This window comes from Pelodiscus sinensis, chromosome Z (genome assembly GCF_052426305.1).
Source record: "Pelodiscus sinensis isolate ZL-2025 chromosome Z, ASM5242630v1, whole genome shotgun sequence".
NCBI classification, from domain to species: domain Eukaryota; kingdom Metazoa; phylum Chordata; order Testudines; family Trionychidae; genus Pelodiscus; species Pelodiscus sinensis.
Genome location: NC_143085.1, coordinates 6,333,648 through 6,351,654, shown reverse-complemented (window position 1 = coordinate 6,351,654; position 18,007 = coordinate 6,333,648). Strand labels below are relative to the sequence as shown.

The 18,007-nt window shown below is 47.9% G+C and overlaps 2 protein-coding genes across 3 annotated transcripts; one reads left to right on the top strand and one right to left on the bottom strand.

Moving 5' to 3' along the window:
- The first annotated feature begins 344 nt into the window (after positions 1 to 344).
- DYNLL1 (dynein light chain LC8-type 1) lies at positions 345 to 5,171 on the top strand. 2 transcript variants are annotated; one of them, XM_075898086.1, is made up of 3 exons: positions 345 to 485; positions 1,680 to 1,817; positions 4,782 to 5,171. In XM_075898086.1, exons 2-3 carry the CDS (start codon positions 1,686 to 1,688, stop codon positions 4,917 to 4,919), a joined length of 270 nt encoding a protein of 89 aa, XP_075754201.1. In that variant the 5' UTR covers positions 345 to 485; positions 1,680 to 1,685; the 3' UTR covers positions 4,920 to 5,171. The 2 variants fall into 2 exon arrangements, with proteins under 2 accessions (XP_075754201.1, XP_006114820.1); XM_006114758.5 differs by lacking the exon at positions 345 to 485 and adding an exon at positions 1,030 to 1,145.
- A 957-nt stretch (positions 5,172 to 6,128) lies between these two features.
- COQ5 (coenzyme Q5, methyltransferase) lies at positions 6,129 to 17,628 on the bottom strand. Its single transcript, XM_075898081.2, has 7 exons — positions 17,423 to 17,628; positions 16,653 to 16,802; positions 13,830 to 14,054; positions 12,297 to 12,403; positions 11,251 to 11,339; positions 10,887 to 10,998; positions 6,129 to 9,084 (listed from the first exon to the last, which is right to left on the bottom strand). Exons 1-7 carry the CDS (start codon positions 17,589 to 17,591, stop codon positions 8,983 to 8,985), a joined length of 954 nt encoding a protein of 317 aa, XP_075754196.1. The 5' UTR covers positions 17,592 to 17,628; the 3' UTR covers positions 6,129 to 8,982.
- Positions 17,629 to 18,007: the final 379 nt, after the last annotated feature.

The window sequence follows — 18,007 nt, the reverse complement described above, 5'->3', positions numbered from 1 at the left end:
CGCCGTGGCTCCGGGGGCGGGGGAAGGCTGCCCGCCACGGCCCCGACAAACGGAGCCGGGGCCCTCGCTGCTTGGGGCGGGGGGGGGGGATCCCCAGCACCTTTCACCGGACGCGGCGCTGCGGGCGGGGGCCTCGGAGGTGCGCAGGCCCGGAGCCAGGCCTCCAGCACGCGGCCTGTCGCTATGGCAACAGACGCCAGCGCGGTGCACGCCGGGCTGAAACAAAACGCAACAGTAAGCAGCCGCGGGAGGAGGCCGCTGCCGGCCAATGACGTGCGCGGGAGATTGTTGCCGCGGCCAATGGTCGGGGGCGCGCGGGCGCGTCTCAGCGGCGGGGGGGGCGTGGCGGGCAGTACTAGACTACAGGGAGGCGGCGCCGCCAGCTTCAGTCACATCGGAGAGCTGGCCGCGCGAGCGCTGCTGGAGACGCTGCCTGCCCGCCCGCCCCATCCCTTCCCTCCGCGCTCGGAGCCGCCCAGCACACGGTGAGTCCCGCCCGGGCCCTAGCACCGCTCACGGGGGGGGGCACCTGGCCGCGCGCGAGCCCTGCCCCAGGCTGGGGGGAGGGGCGCTGGTTCTGTGCGACTGATGGGGGGGTCCGCAGTGGAGCTGGGGGAACTTGCTGAGGGGGCGGGGGTGTTGCCGGGGGGGGCTCCGATGGGGGGGAGGGGAGAAGAGCCCCTCTTGGGCTAGGGGGCGGCGATAGCAGCGTGGCGGCTTGTGCGGGGCTGCCCGAGGTCCCACGACCGGGCGGTGGGACTGTCAGGGGCCGTCCCCAGCTCGAGCTGCGCCGGGGAGAGGGGCCGGACACGCGCGAGCACCGCTCCCCGCCTTCTAAGCTTCCCCTTTCTGCGCCTTAAACCTGTAGGCGGCCACCCCTGCGGGTACCAGCCGCGGAGCTGGTATCGGTTTACTGGTAAGCTTGCAGTGCAGCTGAAAAGCCAAAAAGTGATTCCAGCCTTTTCTCTTGAGGAAATAAATCCTGAATAGTGAAACTGAAAATGCTCCCACGCATGCTTTCCTCCCTCCTTTCAGCTGAAGGAGCTGGTCCCAGCATACTACAGAGGAGAAACTACATCTAGATTACTTCATTGCCCGTGACTTGTATCACTGGCTGGAAGCTGAGTTCTGCTTGATTTGAGGAGGTGTGTTCTTAAGCTATAAGCACCATAAAAATCATGGGTACGTCTAGACGGGCATGATTTTCTGCAAATGCTTTTAATGGAAAAGTTTTTCCGTTAAAAGCATTTGTGGAAAAGAGCGTCTAGATTGGCACGGATGCTTTTCCACAAAAGCACTTTTTGCGGAAAAGCGTCCATCCCAATCTAGATGTGGTTTTGCACAAGAAAGCCCTGATCACCATTTTCACTGGCCCTTTTGCGCAAAAGCATTTGCACAAGAGGGCTTTTGCCTGAACGGGAGCAGTATAGCATTTCTGCAAGAACACTGACAATCTTACATGCGATCCTCAGCGTTCTTGTGGAAATTCAAGCGGCCAGTGTAGACAGCTGGCAAGTTTTTCCACAAGCAGCTGCTTTTGCGGAAAAGCTTGACAGTCTAGACGCAGCCATGGATTGTACAAGCCCAAGTCTGTTTAACTGTCTATAGGAGTTTAGGGTGATGGATTCTCCTACTGCTATTTCAAGTTATATTGTGTGAGTTTGTGCACTGCTTCTTAGGTAACCATGTGTGATCGAAAGGCTGTAATCAAGAATGCGGATATGTCTGAAGAGATGCAGCAAGATTCAGTAGAGTGTGCCACTCAGGCCCTGGAGAAATACAACATTGAGAAGGACATTGCAGCTCACATAAAGAAGGTAAATGACTGTTGTAATAGCTTTTTTCCTCTCTTGCTGGATATACATGTTTTAGAACCTAGGCTATATCTAAACCACATTCCTCTTCCGAAAGAGGAACCTGATCAAAAATATAAATAAAGCACAGATTTACAAATCTCGTGCTTCATTTGCATAACTGCACGAGAGCGCTTTACTCAAAAAAAGTTTTTTTTTTCAAAAAAACCTGCAGTCTGGACGGGGTTCTTTGGGGGAGGGAGGAACCCTTTTTCAAAAGAACCCGTGTTCCTCATTTTTTTTCAGGAATATGGGTTCTTCCGAAAAGTCCTCTTCTCTCTCCCCCCCCCTCACCCTCCTGCCCCCGCAAAGAACTCTGTCTAGACTGCGGTTTCTTTTTCAAAAAACATGTTTTTGAAAAAGTGCTCTTGGTTGATTATGCAAATGAAGCATGAAATTTGTAAATCCATGCTTAATTTGCATTTTTGATTAAGCTCATTTACATTCCTCTTTTGGAAGAGGAATGTAGTTTAGATGTTCCCCTAGTGTTCAAGGAGTCCAGAAGAGAACGATGAAGCCCTACTAGGTGCTCAGCTCAACTGAAGTTGTATACAAAAGCCTTCATTTGCAAAATAATATTACAGGAAACCCCCAAGTTGTGACCTCCTGAGTTGCGACCCTCTGTACTCAGTTATATTTCAAAGTGCAGAAGGGGTCAAAAACCCCTGACTTATGTCCTCGGCCTGCATTTAGGACAGCACATGGCGCTTATTGTCAATGAAGGTATTAGTTACGACACCCCCGATTTGCAATGCTTCCCTGGGAACCAATTCTGTCACAAGTTGGTCGCCTGTACACCATTCCTGTGAAGATAGCAACTTCCTTGGGTTTGGTAACTGCTCTTCTTTCCTTCGGCTATTTTTTCTTATCCTAGCTTATTCTAAGAGCGGAGCAGTTATTGGCAGAAGCTGAACATGGATGTTGCCTTTGAACAAAGTTAGGAAACTATTCATACTTCTACAGTTTGTTGAATTGGAATTGCTAATGGAAGAGACTGGCCTGCTATAAGAGTGAGGGGGTTAAAGTGCTGAGAGGAACAGACTTATAAGCAGAAATAATTGACCATGAATAAATGTCAGTCAAATGCTCTCCTTAAACTGTCTTTTGAGTTGGTTCAACTTAGTGCTATTTCCAAGGAGAACAGCAAACTTTCATTTAAAAAAAAAAAAACACTTTGTGATTTTATTATAGCAGAAATGTCAGTTTAATTTACTATAAAACAATTCTTTATCTCTTTGCTAAACTTTGGTATACCTTCCCAGTGGCAGATGTGATAAGACAGTGAAAGTATTAGCCTAGAGGCCTAATATAGTGGTTGAATACAAAACAGATGGACACCTCTGCTTGGCCCAAAGCACAACATTTCAGGGCAATTATGTATGGATACGTATATAAAGCACTTTAACAAGTCTGGATTGTTCTGGTCATCACACTAGTCCTTCAGGTTTTGCTAGCCATAAGTGGGTACAGAGATCAACAAATAATGTAATCTACTTGCCAGTGGCGAGTAGAATACAACCCAGAAGAGCCAGCGCAGAGCAATCTGTGCATGTGCAGAGCGCAGAACCATGCGGCAGGCGAGCCCTGAGTGGATAAACAGTCTATTAAATGAAGTGAAGGTATTTTAGTATAAAGGTTTGTTATGCTCTGAACTAACTCTCCAGTTAGGATCTCATGAAATAAGATGATGCAAACTAGCATAATGTACTCACTGGAACTCCCTAAGTATTCTGCACTTCAATTATGGGTGCCAGTTTGTGAGATCCTAGGTCACCTCTCCTCCATGTTCACTTACTGCTTGGCTAATAATTTTTATAGAGCTCTAGCAAAGGCTTTGTCCTGTTGCTGCTTAAGAAACCATAGCTTGAAACCTAGTGTGCTAAGGATCTACTGAAGTGCGCTAGATTCTTGGATTGAAGAGGACAGTACTTCAAGTAAACTGGCTTGACTCCTGCAAGACTTGGCAAGTGGGCAGTTGTGACTAATCAGTAGAGTCTGGACTGATGGACAGCTGTCCCCTTAATTCCCTAATCTGGGGTATTTAACCCTACTTCACTGAGAGAATAACCACTCCTGATCTTCTCTCAGCCTCCAACATGTAAATTACTCATCTAAGCTGTATGAGTGTGATAAGGTAGCCACTCATGAATTACAATGAGGTGTAGGGCAATATCAGTAACTTCCAGCCCTTGACTCTCCCCATCCTACAGTGTACGTTGTACTGCTCCGCATCCATCTGGACTATACAAGATCATAGGAAGTCTGACATCAATATAAAATATTTACAGATCTTATCCCAAACTACTTCAGTCTCAACACAGTGATTTAGATAAAACAAATCTAACTATAGAAAAATAGATTGACTACAGGTATAAATCAGTTACCTTTTATTTCCATGTAACAACTTCACCTAACTGAAAAAGCTAAGTGAATACTTAGAAAAGGTCTCTATCACAAGTTCCAGGAGTATGACAAAGATTAAGCCAGGAAGGATTTTTCCCCCAATCCAGTGCTACTTTCTTTGGTCTTCAGGGGTTAATGCTGTACATAGAGAATGAGATATGATTTGACTGTTTGCCTTCTTACAGTAGGAATCCTCTGGCTGAAGAATGGCCAGGAATCTTATGCTACTACTTTGTCAATGTAGTTTCCCCCTACCTCCTTTCTCCTGCCAAAGAATGGCCACTTAAATCAGCTGATGGTTCATTTGAGCTAGTTGACTCCAGGCTGAGGAGTTGGCTGGACATTTGTCTCTGGGGAACTTGTTTCTTGACTGCTTTCCAGAACATGCTGGAACATCTTTGGTAATATATGTTGGAATCTTTTCCAATCTTGCCACACGTTTTACCAGAACAATAATGATCAGGTGTTCATGGCAGTTCTGCTTTTGTAACTTTTTTTTCTCTCTCCTCCCCCCCCCCCTTCTAGGAGTTTGACAAGAAGTACAACCCCACTTGGCACTGCATTGTGGGAAGGAACTTCGGCAGCTATGTGACTCATGAAACTAAGCACTTCATCTATTTCTACCTAGGCCAAGTTGCTATTCTCCTCTTCAAATCTGGTTAGAGCACAAACTGTGCTATCCAAACTTGCCTCCAGTTCCAGGACTGCACACTGACTCCAAATAGACTGAAATCTTAAGGCTTCCTGAGGGAACAAACCTTGCTCTTCAAACCTTTTGTTGTGGTAATGGACCGGTACTCCTCTGTACCAGTTTGTTTTCATTGTGGCTATAAAAAATAGCAAAAAAGTCTCTTGTATTTATTTTCTTTCCAGAAACCTACTTCCCTTTTGAATAAAACTGTTGGGTATGCTCAACCTTTAAGAGTTTATTCTAATAGTTTTAGAGCCCATAAGTGCACTTAGCCCTACATTGATTCTTGTACTGTGGTCTTCCCCTGAAAACAAGTGAAATATTTCATGAAGTGAGCTTATTTGTCGACCTAAAATTCGCTCTAAGGCTAACACTACTCGTATAGAAAACTTCAGTACTGGCATGGTACCTTTGATCCTGGAGTGGTAATTTGTGAGGTGTCTAGACATCAACTTTGAAGCTCATATGCCTTTTATTTGCTCACCTAAACACTTTGTTTACAACTGTATCATTCTGTGCCAATACATCTACCGTCTTGTAATATTGTCCAGTGGCAGAACAGTGAATCATAAGCCATTTATTTCACTTGCAAAAAGTTATTAGACTTCTATTAGGATAGGTACTACATAACCCCAGTAAGAAGGACTAGTTCTAAGGATGTTAGGATGACAAATAGGTGTCCTAGCTAGAGCCCCAGCTGGCTTTGCTGCAAACTAGCTTTTTCTCAGAATGCATGTCTACTGTGCTCCTTTACTTCCCTCCCTGACCTTGCATCTCTTCCCACTCAGGCCCTGCACTCCTACCCAGATCTTGCACACAGTGCCAGCCTCCCCTCAGACCCTTCACTCCCAGCCTACTCTTCCTGCACATAGAATCCCTCATTTTTGGCCCCACTTCAGCAGAGGGCAGTTGTTCCCAACCTTTTTTATACTAGCAAATCCATTAAAACTTTTGGATGACTGGTAACATTTTATTTGCATATTCTTTATGCAAAATTCATTTGCATAAATTGGTAAGACCAGAGTTTGCAGATATATACAACACTAAAAAAGTTGTTAAAGGAATCCTTTCCTTTCTTATCTTAAGCCATTAATACTGTTTGCATAACTGAAGATATTATTGATATGATTAATAGCATAAATTAAACATACTTACACACTATTTAATGAGACTACTTCTACTGCATCTTTTCACATATTTATTTGAAGTTTACATAATAACTGGTCAAATTCAGCTTCACGTAGGTAAACACACATCCCAACTTGCTTGGAGCTGAGTTCTGCCTTTCCTGGGTGGCCTCACATGCTGAGGCATAGCAGGCAGCAGAGGTCCAGCTGGACTGGGGCAGAACCCAGCAGAGAACACAGGCATCTGGTTGCCAGAGTTCAGGGTGTATCTGAACAGCCAACTTCAGGTCTGGCAGCTGCTGGTCATGCACCAAGGGTATGCCCTGGGCCTGGAGCAACCAGCATGGGTGTGGCCTGGCACTATGCCACAGCCATTGGTTCGTAGCCCAGCAGTGGGAACAACTGGTCTACGGGGCTGCACAAAATCCACTGCCCCACAAGAGTTAATCCAGCTCTGATAAGGGGTAAGTATGGACAATAAGAGGATAGATTTTCAATATAAAAGTTTCCTAGTTTTTCCTTATCCCAATTCAAAGAGACTGCTGCAGTAACTTGTCAATCAAGGGATACAGAAGTAAACTAGTAAAAGATTCCTTTGTCTTATATCATGTATTTGATGGATAGTGTAATTAACTTTTGAGGCACAGCCACCATTATGCTGTGAGAGAAAGTGCTATAAAGTGAGCAGGCACTTTCAGGACTTTATCCCTATCAATGAGGAAATACATCTGCAAAAGAATTCTCAAATCAGTGAGACATTTTACCATAAAAAAGTGAAAGATATACAAGAATGTAATAAGATCTTTAAAATAAATATACAAAAAGCCTCAAGTCACCCATATTTCCAAACATGCACCCTGGAGTCTTTATTTCATTGTAGTATATAGAGCAGTGGTCTCCAACCTTTTCACACCCAAGATCTCTTTTTAAATGTCAGGGCAAGCCAAGATCTACCCCATCTCTTCGTTGAGGCCCCACCCTCTCCATCACTTATTGTCCCCATCCCTTACTCTCACTGGATTGAGACAGGAGGTGCAGGCTCTGGGGTGGGAATGAGGGATCTGGGTGAGGGGTGAGAGGTGCAAGGTCTGGGAGGGAATTTGGGTGCAGGAGGAGGTGCAGAAGAGGATGCTGGCTCAGGGAGGGGGCTCCAGGCTGGAGAGTGTTGGAGTGAGATGGAGGGTTGGGGTGCTGAGCAAGCCATAGACTTGTGGATGTGGGGGTGTAGGAGTTTGTTGGGGTTCATGAGGAGGGCAGGGTGGTTGGCTATATGACGGGCTATCGACACAGGTATGTGGTGTGTGGGTGGTGCAGGAGTATTGTGGCACAAGACTGGAGATGTGGGGGTGCAGGAGTTTGGGGATGTCCAGGGGTTCAGGTGTATGATGGGCTCAGGGTTGAGGTGTTTGTGGGTGCAGGAGTGTTATGGCACTTCGGCCAGGTGGGGGATGGACCCCAATTGGGGGCTTGCTGTCCAGGTTTCATATTTAAATTATATCCAACACAAAAGGTTTCAACATTGTCTTTTTTTATGGGAGGAATGAGGAACTTTTTTGGGTCAGGAGCCACTGACTCACAGAAAAGTCAGCTGGGCACCTCACAAGTGCAATGCAAAAAAACAACCCCTCAAAAACCCTGCAACCCTCACTGGTATGGCCCCAACTGAGACCTCACTCCCCTGGCACTCCAGCCACATTGGATGGTGGAGGAGAAGAGGAGGTAGGACAGAGGTTCAAAGCCTCAGGCCAGATTAACTCTTCTGGGGTTCCAAAGTTAATGGATTTGGTGAGGGGCCCTCAGGCTCCGGGGTGGAGCCAAAAATAAGGGATCCAGTTTGTGGGACAGAGCTGCCAGCGAATGGGATAGGAGTGCAGAATCTGGGTGGGAAGTAGGGTACAGCAGCAAGCTGGAGGTAGGCATCTGGCCAGGAAAGAAGGAGCTGAAACAGGGTGCTGAAGGGTGTCTGTCTAGGGAAGAGGGGGCAGAGTGCTGATGGATGTGTGGGCAGGGGAGAAGGAGCGGGGCAGCTCAGCCAGTACCTGGGGATCTCCAGGGACAAGGATCTTTTGGGCAGGCTCTGCAGACAGCGCTGGAAGAAGCGCACATGTGGCTTCTTTAAGAAATCCAGCCACTTTGGATCCTCTGCCACCTACTTAAATTGCCCCCAGCAGCACAGGGGAAGGAAAGGCAGATAAGAAAGCACACATTCTGCTGTGGAGAGGGGAGGAGCAGAGTGCATGCACACTTCTTGAGAAGCCACTCACCCATTCTCCCCTGCAGCAAGAAGCCAGCACTAGCTCCAAGGAGCAGGAGTCTGAAGTGCCAGTGCAGGCTCTTCATTGTGAGTGGGTGGGAAGAAGGGTGTGGTGGGAGCACTGCGTTGAGATCGAGTGGCAGTGCCTCTGCGAATGACCAGTAGATCACGATGGACAGGTTGGCAATCACTGATAGCAGGATTGAAGGCTAACTGGTTCATGTCTACCTTCAACCAGTTCTTTTACTGGTGTATAAAATACACACAGACAAGCTTGGATTTAATTTTTGCCACATCCTCACACAGTACTTTAGAAGTTATCAAAAACTGTCAAGTACAAAAGTCACTGTCTTTGAGGCTTTGGGAGTAATCAATTGACAGAGAGTATATACCAGGCATCAAGGTATCTCTTTAACCACACTAACACAAATGCCTAGTAGATAGAGGGTTTTCAGGTCCTCAGCTGGTTGTAGGAACACACATTTTAATTTTTCAGAAACCCTGAATCTGAAGTCTAGGTTCTGCAGAGGGGGGCCAATTCTTCCTTTATCCCTCCCCACATCTGTCTTGGCAGGGAAGTTTTGGAGTCATATAGCTTTTAGCTTTCTAAGGGAAATACCCTTTATCCTTCAAGAGTTTTGCAGTGTAGAAGATTTATAGTTTGAAACCTGAGTGAATAGCTACAATGCCTGATGTTAAGTTCTGATATTCCACCTTCAGAAAACCTGTATCTTCAATCATTGCCTTGAACTCCTCCTGAAACATAGTAGAGAATTTAAGAATGGCCATATGACGTCAGACAAATACTCCATCTAGTCTAGTATCTTGTCTTTTGACAGTGGCTGGTACTAGATACTACAAGAGGAAGTCAACAGAACAACATCTGATATTGCTGGACCAGAGAGTCCTAAACCAGAGAGGTTCAACCTCTAGTACTTTAAGTTTGTTGTAAACCTGCTGCCTATTGATTTCATTGAGTGACCTCTCATTCTTGTGTTTTGTGAAGGGGCAAACAACACTTCTTAGTTTACTTTCATGACACACTCTCCCTCATATATACAGGCAGTCCCCGGGTTACATACAAGATAGGGACTGTAGGTTTGTTCTTAAGTTGAATTTGTACATAAGTCGGAACTGGTACATATTGTACCCCAGGTGTCCCCGATTCAGCCGCTGCTGAAACTGACCAGCGGCTGACTACAGGAAGCCCGAGGCAGAGCTGCTTTGCCCCGGGCTTCCTGGAATCAGCCTCTGATCAGTTTCAGCAGCAGCTGACTTGGAGACACCTGGGGCAGAGCAGCTGGGGTGCTGCCAGGTTGGTCCCCACAGCGCCGAAGTGTGGCGCTGCAGGGACCAACCCGGCAGCGCCCCAGCTGCTCTGTCCCAGGCGTCCAGATTCAGCCGCTGTTGAAACTGACCAGCAGCAGCTGAATCGGACACGCCTAGGGCAGCGCAGCTGGGGTGCTGCTGGGTTAGTCTGGTAGTGCCGACCCGCGGCGCTACTGGATCAACCCGGCAGCACCCCAGCTGCTCTGCCCCAGGTGTCCCCAAGTCAGCCGCTGCTGAAACTGACCCGCGGCTGACTACAGGAAGCCCCTTCCTGTAGTCAGCCAGTGGTCAGTTTCAGCAGCGGCTGACTTGGGGACGCCTGGGGCAGAGCAGCTGGGGTGCTGCCGGGTTGATCCAGTAGCGCCGCGGGTCGGCACTACCAGACTAACCCAGCAGCACCCCAGCTGCTCTACCCTAGGCGTCGGCGAGAAAAGCCTGGTCTGCTGGGCGGGGGAGGGGGGGCGAAGCGCACTAGCTGCGCCCCAGCCTCTCCCCCCCAGCAGACCAGGGAGACGCGGAGCGGCAATAGTGTAGATGACTATAAGATTAACGGATAAGTCTGGTCTTATCAGTTAATCTTGTTAACTATACGCACTTCCCTCCCCCACTGCCTCTGTATCAGAAGTGGGGGGGATACCACCCAGTGATCATGAGGAGCTGGTTTAAAAGGTGGATCCAACTGCCCACCCACCCTACTTCTGTGCTACTGCCTCTGATAGAGTGGCAGCAGTGCAGAGGGTGACAGGAGCAGCTGGGAGCTGATATGTATAGGAAGCAGGCTTTCAAGCACACTCCCTGCATGTGCCAGCTCTACGAACACACCTACCCACCCTGCCTCGTACTGGGGCAGCAGGTGGGAGGGGAGGCAGGATCCAGTGCTGGGGGGGAGCCGCCTTAAAAAGTCTGTTCTCCCAGCACCAGCTCTGCCATTTGCACCACCCCACACACTGCTGCCTCTAATACAGAGGCAGCAAAATGGGGTGACAGGGGGCTCCCCAGGAGTGCAGCTGGAAGCATACTGGCTGCCAACCCCACCCCCAGGGATTATTAAAAAGTCACATAACTGCTAAAATTTCATGCAATTATGCAGCTATTCAATTATATGCTAACATCTCTAATTTGCAGTTAGAAGAAGAATACTACCATGTATCTTAAAGGCTTAGTCTCTTAATCCAGCTGTCCTCATGGTATCAATTTATACACTAAATATTCAAGCAGTGCCTTCTTACCTGGGCTGGAAAGCATCGGATGCTCTCCACAAGATACTGGTAGGACTTCCAATCTCCAGCAATAATTTCACCCAGAACAGGGATTACCTGGAAACTATACAAGTCATAGAGCCTGCCCAGAAAGACAAGCAACACAGGTTAACATGCAGACTTAAAAAAAAAATCCTACTAGGACTAACTTTTCCCTAAAGTGGAATTAGTCTCTGTATATCATGTTTGCTGTGGACTTCCACAGAATTTGGATTTAAACATGTGATAGTGTTTCAAGGACTTCTGACTCTTCTTCCACGTTTTTATCACAGCTCAAGAAAAACTATTGTGTGGGGGATAAAAATAAAGAGAAAATAAATTGTCATATTCCAACCTGGAAATAAGGGGGTTGTTGACTTGACTAAATTCGAGACACAGAAATCTCCCTCCTGGTTTCAGCACACGATATGCCTCCTGAAGAGCCTGAGAGAGATCAAAAGTAGATGAACAGACTGTTTTGTAGGGAAGCAGCCAGCCTAATATCTCACAAGGAGATGAAACATGGATGTTGGACATCTTTGGGTTGGGCATAGTCCAAGCAAGTGAAAGAGTCTGTTCTGGTTAATGTTACCAAATAGCCTGGGATTTTCATAGGAAACTTTAAATATTTAGACTTGGATAATAATACCACCTACCTATCCATTATGGGCCTCAAACTACAAGTATGTTTTAAATTAGACAAAAATCTGAATTAACAAGTCTTTTTCTGTCAGGTTGAACTCAACTCACTCATGTTAGGTCAGAGAGGCTCAATATAGCTGCACATCATTATATTTTTAAATAAAAATCTTTTGCTTTCAGGAAGTGATTGGCCTTCTTTATTAAGACTGTATTAAACATGAGGTATCGCAGCATATTAGCAAGTATTCCAAGATTCATAACATTTCAAGCTACATCCACCTTCCTGAAGATGGTGAAACAACATTACAAAAAACAAAGCAAAAAAAAAGCTGACATGCAGAAAGACTTTCATCAGTTGTTTGAACAAGTAATTACACTTTAAGGGATTCAAAGCATCTCTCAGGGCATAGAACATTACGTATACTTACCAGTTTGTGAAGAGATTCCCACCCACCCCCCAAAAAAGATCAATAATATCCTCTCATGCAGTACAATCAATCAGTCTCAAAATACTAGGTCCCAATTAGAACAGTTGATATTACTTGCTAGAGTGATTACAAATATTTTTTTTAATTTTTAAGGGCTAATCAGCTTTTCAGAAAAATGTATGCAAGTATTTATACCATATATGTCACCATGGTAAAAATGTGAAGACTATGTTGCTCTTAGAAGAACAGGATATTTAGGTTTTCTTCTTTTTTTTGGTACCCAGAAAGCTCAGGTGAACTGTATATCCCAGGACATGCTGTCCCTGCTTACCTGGTCAATATGAGTTACATTCCGTATTCCAAAAGCAATTGTGTAAACATCAAACTTGTTGTCAATGAAGGGTAGCTCTTCAGCATTCCCAACCACCCAGGACAAGCCTAAAAAAACCAAACAAACAAATAAACAAAAAAAATCCACACACTCCCCCCCCCCAAAAAACAAAAAAAAACACATACACCACTACCACCACAATACAACATACATACTAGGAGCTGCTCAGCAACAGATCCCAGAATACTTTCAGAAGATCTTCATTTTGTTTGGAAAAAATATTGTACATAATTTTTTAATGTTGAAACTTACCATCTTCCAGTTGTTATTGATAAATCTTTAATTTGAAACAATGGGTTAAAAAAAACATGTAATACCAGCCCATTTAAAACTGAATGCATTAAATAAAATATACCACATTTACATACACATAATAAATCTTATTTAAGGAATGTTTCTGTAATTAAAAAGTGGGAGAGGGCAAACAATTATCCTACAAATACTGTGCATCAAGTAAAATTTATTTTTTAGTCTTATTTAAATTAATCCTGATAGGAAGAATATGGCCCCACAAAAGAATTTCTAGATATCACTAGTCCATTGACCTGCAAACTAAATAGCCAATATAATTCAGATTCTCCAAGCACTACAACCTATTCTCTGTGGAAATTATTATAGTTATCGTGTGTGTGTGTGTGTGTATATATACACGTGTGTGTGTGTGTGTGTATATATATATATATATATATATATATATATATATATATATATATATATATATATATATATATATATATAGTGACTTTTTATTTATTGTCTTGATTCTTAAAGTATCCCTTATGAATCACAGAATACTAGGACTGGAAGGGACCTCGAAAGGTCATCAAGTCCAGTCCCCTGTTCTTATGGCAGGACCAAATACTGTCTAGACCATCTCCAATAGACATTTATCTAACCTACTCTTAAATATCTCCAGAGATGGGGATTCCACAACCTCCCTGGGCATTTTATTCCAGTGTTTGACTACCCTGACAGTTAGGAACTTTTTCCTAATGTTCAACCTAAACCTCCCTTGCTGCAGTTTAAGCCCATGAGATCTGTGGCATAGCCACATTCTTAGAATCAACTTTCCCGTTTCATATCTATGCAGCTCACTGTATTCAATGGAATTGCACTGATGTATTTTGCTCAGTGTCTGACTGAAGGAGAAGTAAAAAATCCCCAGACTCTCCTTTTCAAAGGGATACAAGTACTGAAGACACTAACTGTGCCTATGTAGAGAGCATAACTCAGGGTTGCAGACCTGTCATGACAACTGGCCAGCACCAGTGCAACAGCTTACTTACCTACTCTCTCCATGCTATTGAGGATAAAGAAAACCTACACCTGATATTTGCCCTTCAGAAAAGTTACTGCTCCAGGCAAATAAAGAAGTAGAATTTTGGACAATTGCTACACAAGGAATTTTTGTTTTAAATCTAAATTTCTGTCATTCAGAGACCCAATACAGAAGTGATATTATACAGAGATTACCTTCAGAGTAGCCAAGGTGTTGTGCTTTCTGCTTTCCAATCTTTAGCATTTCCTTGTTAATATCACAAACCACCACTTGGGAGCCTCCTGGCAATTCATTTTCCTCTTGCTGGTAACTCTTAGAGATTTCCTGCCATGATAAATTCTGATGGGATTTCAGTTTCTGTCTGATCTGGTGATCCCATTGGGAACGAATATAATTGATAAACCGGAAGGCGATGTCACCTGCATTGGTTTAGAAAGGTGAATGGCAGATATGGAATATTTTCAGATACTGAAAAATTAAATATTAAACAGGAAGTTAGAATTGTTAACGTCTAGGTAAATTGGAACCATATGCTCTTTTTCATTATTTAAATGAAAAATTAACAAGTCTGTTTCCCCCTTACTGTTAATTGAAAGAGTTTCTATCAGTGTGATACTTCGCTTTTCTAGAGGTTTTGTCCAAGGATCATGAGTGCTTCAAAACATTAGGAAACTAAGACTCAATCCTTCCCCTTGGGGATCCTCATTCTACAGATAGGGGACAGAGCAATTCGTTGCCTGCTTAAGGTCATAGCATATGCATGCATGTGAGTGAGAACAAGTGAGCACGCAAATACAACCCAGTACAGGCAGTCCCCGACTTACACGGATCCGACTTATGTCGGATCCGCACTTACGAACGGAGCTTTCTCACCCCGGAAGTCGGGGCGAGAAAGCCCCGTTCGTAAGCTGCTCCGGTGCCCCTGGTCTGCTGGAGACCGTCTCCAGCAGACCAGGGGCACCGGGCGGGTTCCCGCGCTTCTGAGGCTTTGCCAGAGCAAAGCCTCAGAAGCGTGGGAACCGCTGCTGCTGCCCCTTGAGACCCGGTGCCTGTGGTCTGCTGGGGACGGTCCCCAGCAGACCACAGGCACCCGGACTGAAGCCGCAGCCGCGGGGGGGTCCCGCGCCTCTGAGGCTTTGCCAGAGCAAAGCCTCAGAGGCGCGGGGAACCGCCGCTGCTGCCGCTTTGACTGAAGCGGCAGCAGCGGCGGTTCCCCGCGCCTCTGAGGCTTTGCTCTGGCAAAGCCTCAGAGGCGCGGGACCCCCCCGCGGCTGCGGCTTCAGTCCGGGTGCCTGTGGTCTGCTGGGGACCGTCCCCAGCAGACCACAGGCACCCAGACTGGAGCGGCAGCAGCGGCGGTTCCCCGCGCCTCTGAGGCTTTGCTCTGGCAAAGCCTCAGAGGCGCGGGACCCCCCCGCAGCTGCGGCTTCAGTCCGGGTGCCTGTGGTCTGCTGGGGACCGTCCCCAGCAGACCACAGGCACCCAGACTGGAGCAGCAGCAGCGGCGGTTCCCCGCGCCTCTGAGGCTTTGCTCTGGCAAAGCCTCAGAGGCGCGGGACCCCCCCGCAGCTGCGGCTTCAGTCCGGGTGCCTGTGGTCTGCTGGGGACCGTCCCCAGCAGACCACAGGCACCCAGACTGGAGCGGCAGCAGCGGCGGTTCCCCGCGCCTCTGGCTTCAGTCCGGGTGCCTGTGGTCTGCTGGGACCGTCCCCAGCAGACCACAGGCACCCAGACTGGAGCGGCAGCAGCGGCGGTTCCCCGCGCCTCTGGCTTCAGTCCGGGTGCCTGTGGTCTGCTGGGGACCGTCCCCAGCAGACCACAGGCACCCAGACTGGAGCGGCAGCAGCGGCGGTTCCCCGCGCCTCTGAGGCTTTGCTCTGGCAAAGCCTCAGAGGCGCGGGACCCCCCGCCAGAGCAAAGCCTCAGAGGCGCGGCACCCCGCTGCCGCTGCGGCTCTGCTCCCCGTGTCCCTGGTCTGCTGGGGGGGGGGGGCGCAGCTAGTGTGCTCCCCCCCCCCAGCAGACCAGGCTTTTGTTTTGGACTCTGGGGCAGAGCAGCTGGGGCGCTGCCGATTGGTCCTGCAGCGCCCGTGGGCACTACTGGACCAACCCGGCAGCACCCCAGCTGCTCTGCCCCAGGTCCTGATTCAGCCGCTGCTGGTCAGTTTCAGCAGCGGCTGAATCAGGACGTCTGGGGCAGAGCAGATGGGGTGCTGCTGGGTTGGTCCAGTAGCACCCCAGCTGCTCTGCCCCAGGCGTCCCCAAGTCAGCTTCTGCTGAAACTGACCAGCGCTGACTACAGGAAGCCCCAGGCAGAGTTGCTCTGCCCCGGGCTTCCTGGAATCAGCTGCTGATCAGTTTCAGCAGCAGCTGACTTGGGGACGCCTGGGGTTCTTAAGTTGATTCTGTATGTAAGTCAGAACTGGCGGTCAGTTTCAGCAGTGTCTGAATCTGGACGCCAGTTCCGACTTACATACAGATTCAACTTAAGAACAAACCTACAGTCCCTATCTTGTACGTAACCCGGGGACTGCCTGTATTCCTGACTTCCGGTTCATTTAGTCACTAAACCAGATGACTCCAAATTTTGTAATTTGTATCTCTACTTAACCATAATGTAATCTGTCTGTCCCTCTTCCCCTACCATCCAGGAGTCTGAAACCACAAATGGAAGCCAAAGCTGGGACCAGAACTAGGGTCAGGCCTGGGGTCAGGCCAGGGCAGAACTGGGGGCAGAACATGGCTGGGTGGCTCTCCTACCTCATCCCTCCCCCAACTGTTCCTCCACAACTCCCTAAGACAGTGCACCCCACAGTTTTGGGAACAATGCACTATACGATACTTATTCTAAAGTCATGTAATTGTTGTAATATGTGAAATTAAGCACAGTGTACACAACAGAAATTATATTTTCCACTTTTATCTACAGGTACATGAATTTTTGTCCTACATTAAGGAATCATTACTCCATCAAATAGTATTAATTCCTAGTAGTACTACAAATAAAATGGAACATACCTGTCCCTCCAGCAACATCTAACAGCTGGGTTCCTGGGTAAGGGTTCATTTGATGCAGCAGAGTATCCTTCCAGAGACGATGAATACCCAGACTCATTGAATCATTCATGATATCATACTTCTTGGCCACACTTTCAAATACATGGTAAACTGAAATAAAATTATATTACAGTGCAATACATATTTCTTTGGGTAGCATGCCATTTAAGCTTACTTTTATATATTTACTAGCCCCTTCCTAGGTTTATTAGGGATGTCAATGTGTAAACAACTATATGATTAATCAGTAAGTCTGGGCTTACTGCAGGCAGAGGGGAGGGAGGGGGAAAGCAGCTGGCTTTCAAGTTGACTTGCCCCAACACCGGATCCCATGGAGTCGCCTGCCCCCTCAACTCTGCACTGCTGTCTCTGATAGAGAGAGAGCAAGGGGGAGAGGGGAAGAGGGTTGGGGCACAGACGGGCGCCAGTATACATGGGAAGCTAGTTTTCAGGCTGGCTGGCTGCACATATCGGCTCCAGCGAAGCTACCTGCCCCTTGTGCTGCTGCCTCTCTATCAGCACAGGGGGCAGACAGGAGCTGAAATGCACGGGGAGCCAGCTTTTAAGCCAGCTCTCTGTACATGCTGGCTCCATGGAGTTGCCTGTCCTCCCTTGCTGCCTCCCATGGTGGGGGTAGGAGGCGAGGGCAGGCTGACCTGCTGCACGGGGGGAGCTGGCTTAAAAGCTCGAGCTCGGGGCCCGTGCCCAGCGCCACACCCCCCCCCCCGCACCTTTCTCCCCTTTCTCCGCCTCCGACACGGTCTTGAACCCGAAGTGCGTCTCCCGCTCGGCGCCAAGGCACCGCGCCGCACTGAAGAGCCCGCGCCCTACGGACAGCAGCTCCCCACGGCGGCTGCTGGGCAGCAGCCGGCCCACAGCGGCTCCGATGGAGGCCGCCATCTTGGGACGCAGCGTGACCTTTGCCCTCACGGAGGGCTGCTTCCGGTCACGGGGCGCCTTGGTGCCCGCCAATGAGAAAGCCCGTATGTAACTCAAAAGGAGGGTGGGAGAATGGAGGGGGGCGTCTTACTGGCCGGAAGCGAGGGCGGGTTTTAGCTGATTGTAGCGGGGCTCGCGTCAGAGCAGGCGGGGGTTACCAAGGAAACAGCGGCCTAGTGCCATATGGCACCTTCTTCCCAGGAACTGGCGACCCTCTCACCCCGCACTACCCCCCCCCCCGATAGGGGTGGGGCCTATACAAAGCCTTTATAAAACCAAGCGCTAAAGATTGGGACTGTCCCTATAAAGGTTGGGACAGCAGGTCACCTTGGCGGCCCTGCACTGTGGCACCTGCCCCGCTGCCTTTTGTTGTGGCC

Coding starts and splice junctions, on each gene's coding strand:
- DYNLL1 (XM_075898086.1), top strand. CDS start 1,686: ATGTGTGATCGAAAGGCTGTAATCAAGAATGCGGATATGTCTGAAGAG. Junction 1,818..4,781: donor TTGCAGCTCACATAAAGAAG/GTAAATGACTGT, acceptor CCCCCCTTCTAG/GAGTTTGACAAGAAGTACAA.
- COQ5 (XM_075898081.2), bottom strand. CDS start 17,591: ATGGCGGCCTCCATCGGAGCCGCTGTGGGCCGGCTGCTGCCCAGCAGC. Junction 11,340..12,296: donor ATGTAACTCATATTGACCAG/GTAAGCAGGGAC, acceptor GATCTCTCTCAG/GCTCTTCAGGAGGCATATCG. Junction 10,999..11,250: donor AACAACCCCCTTATTTCCAG/GTTGGAATATGA, acceptor CTTTCTGGGCAG/GCTCTATGACTTGTATAGTT.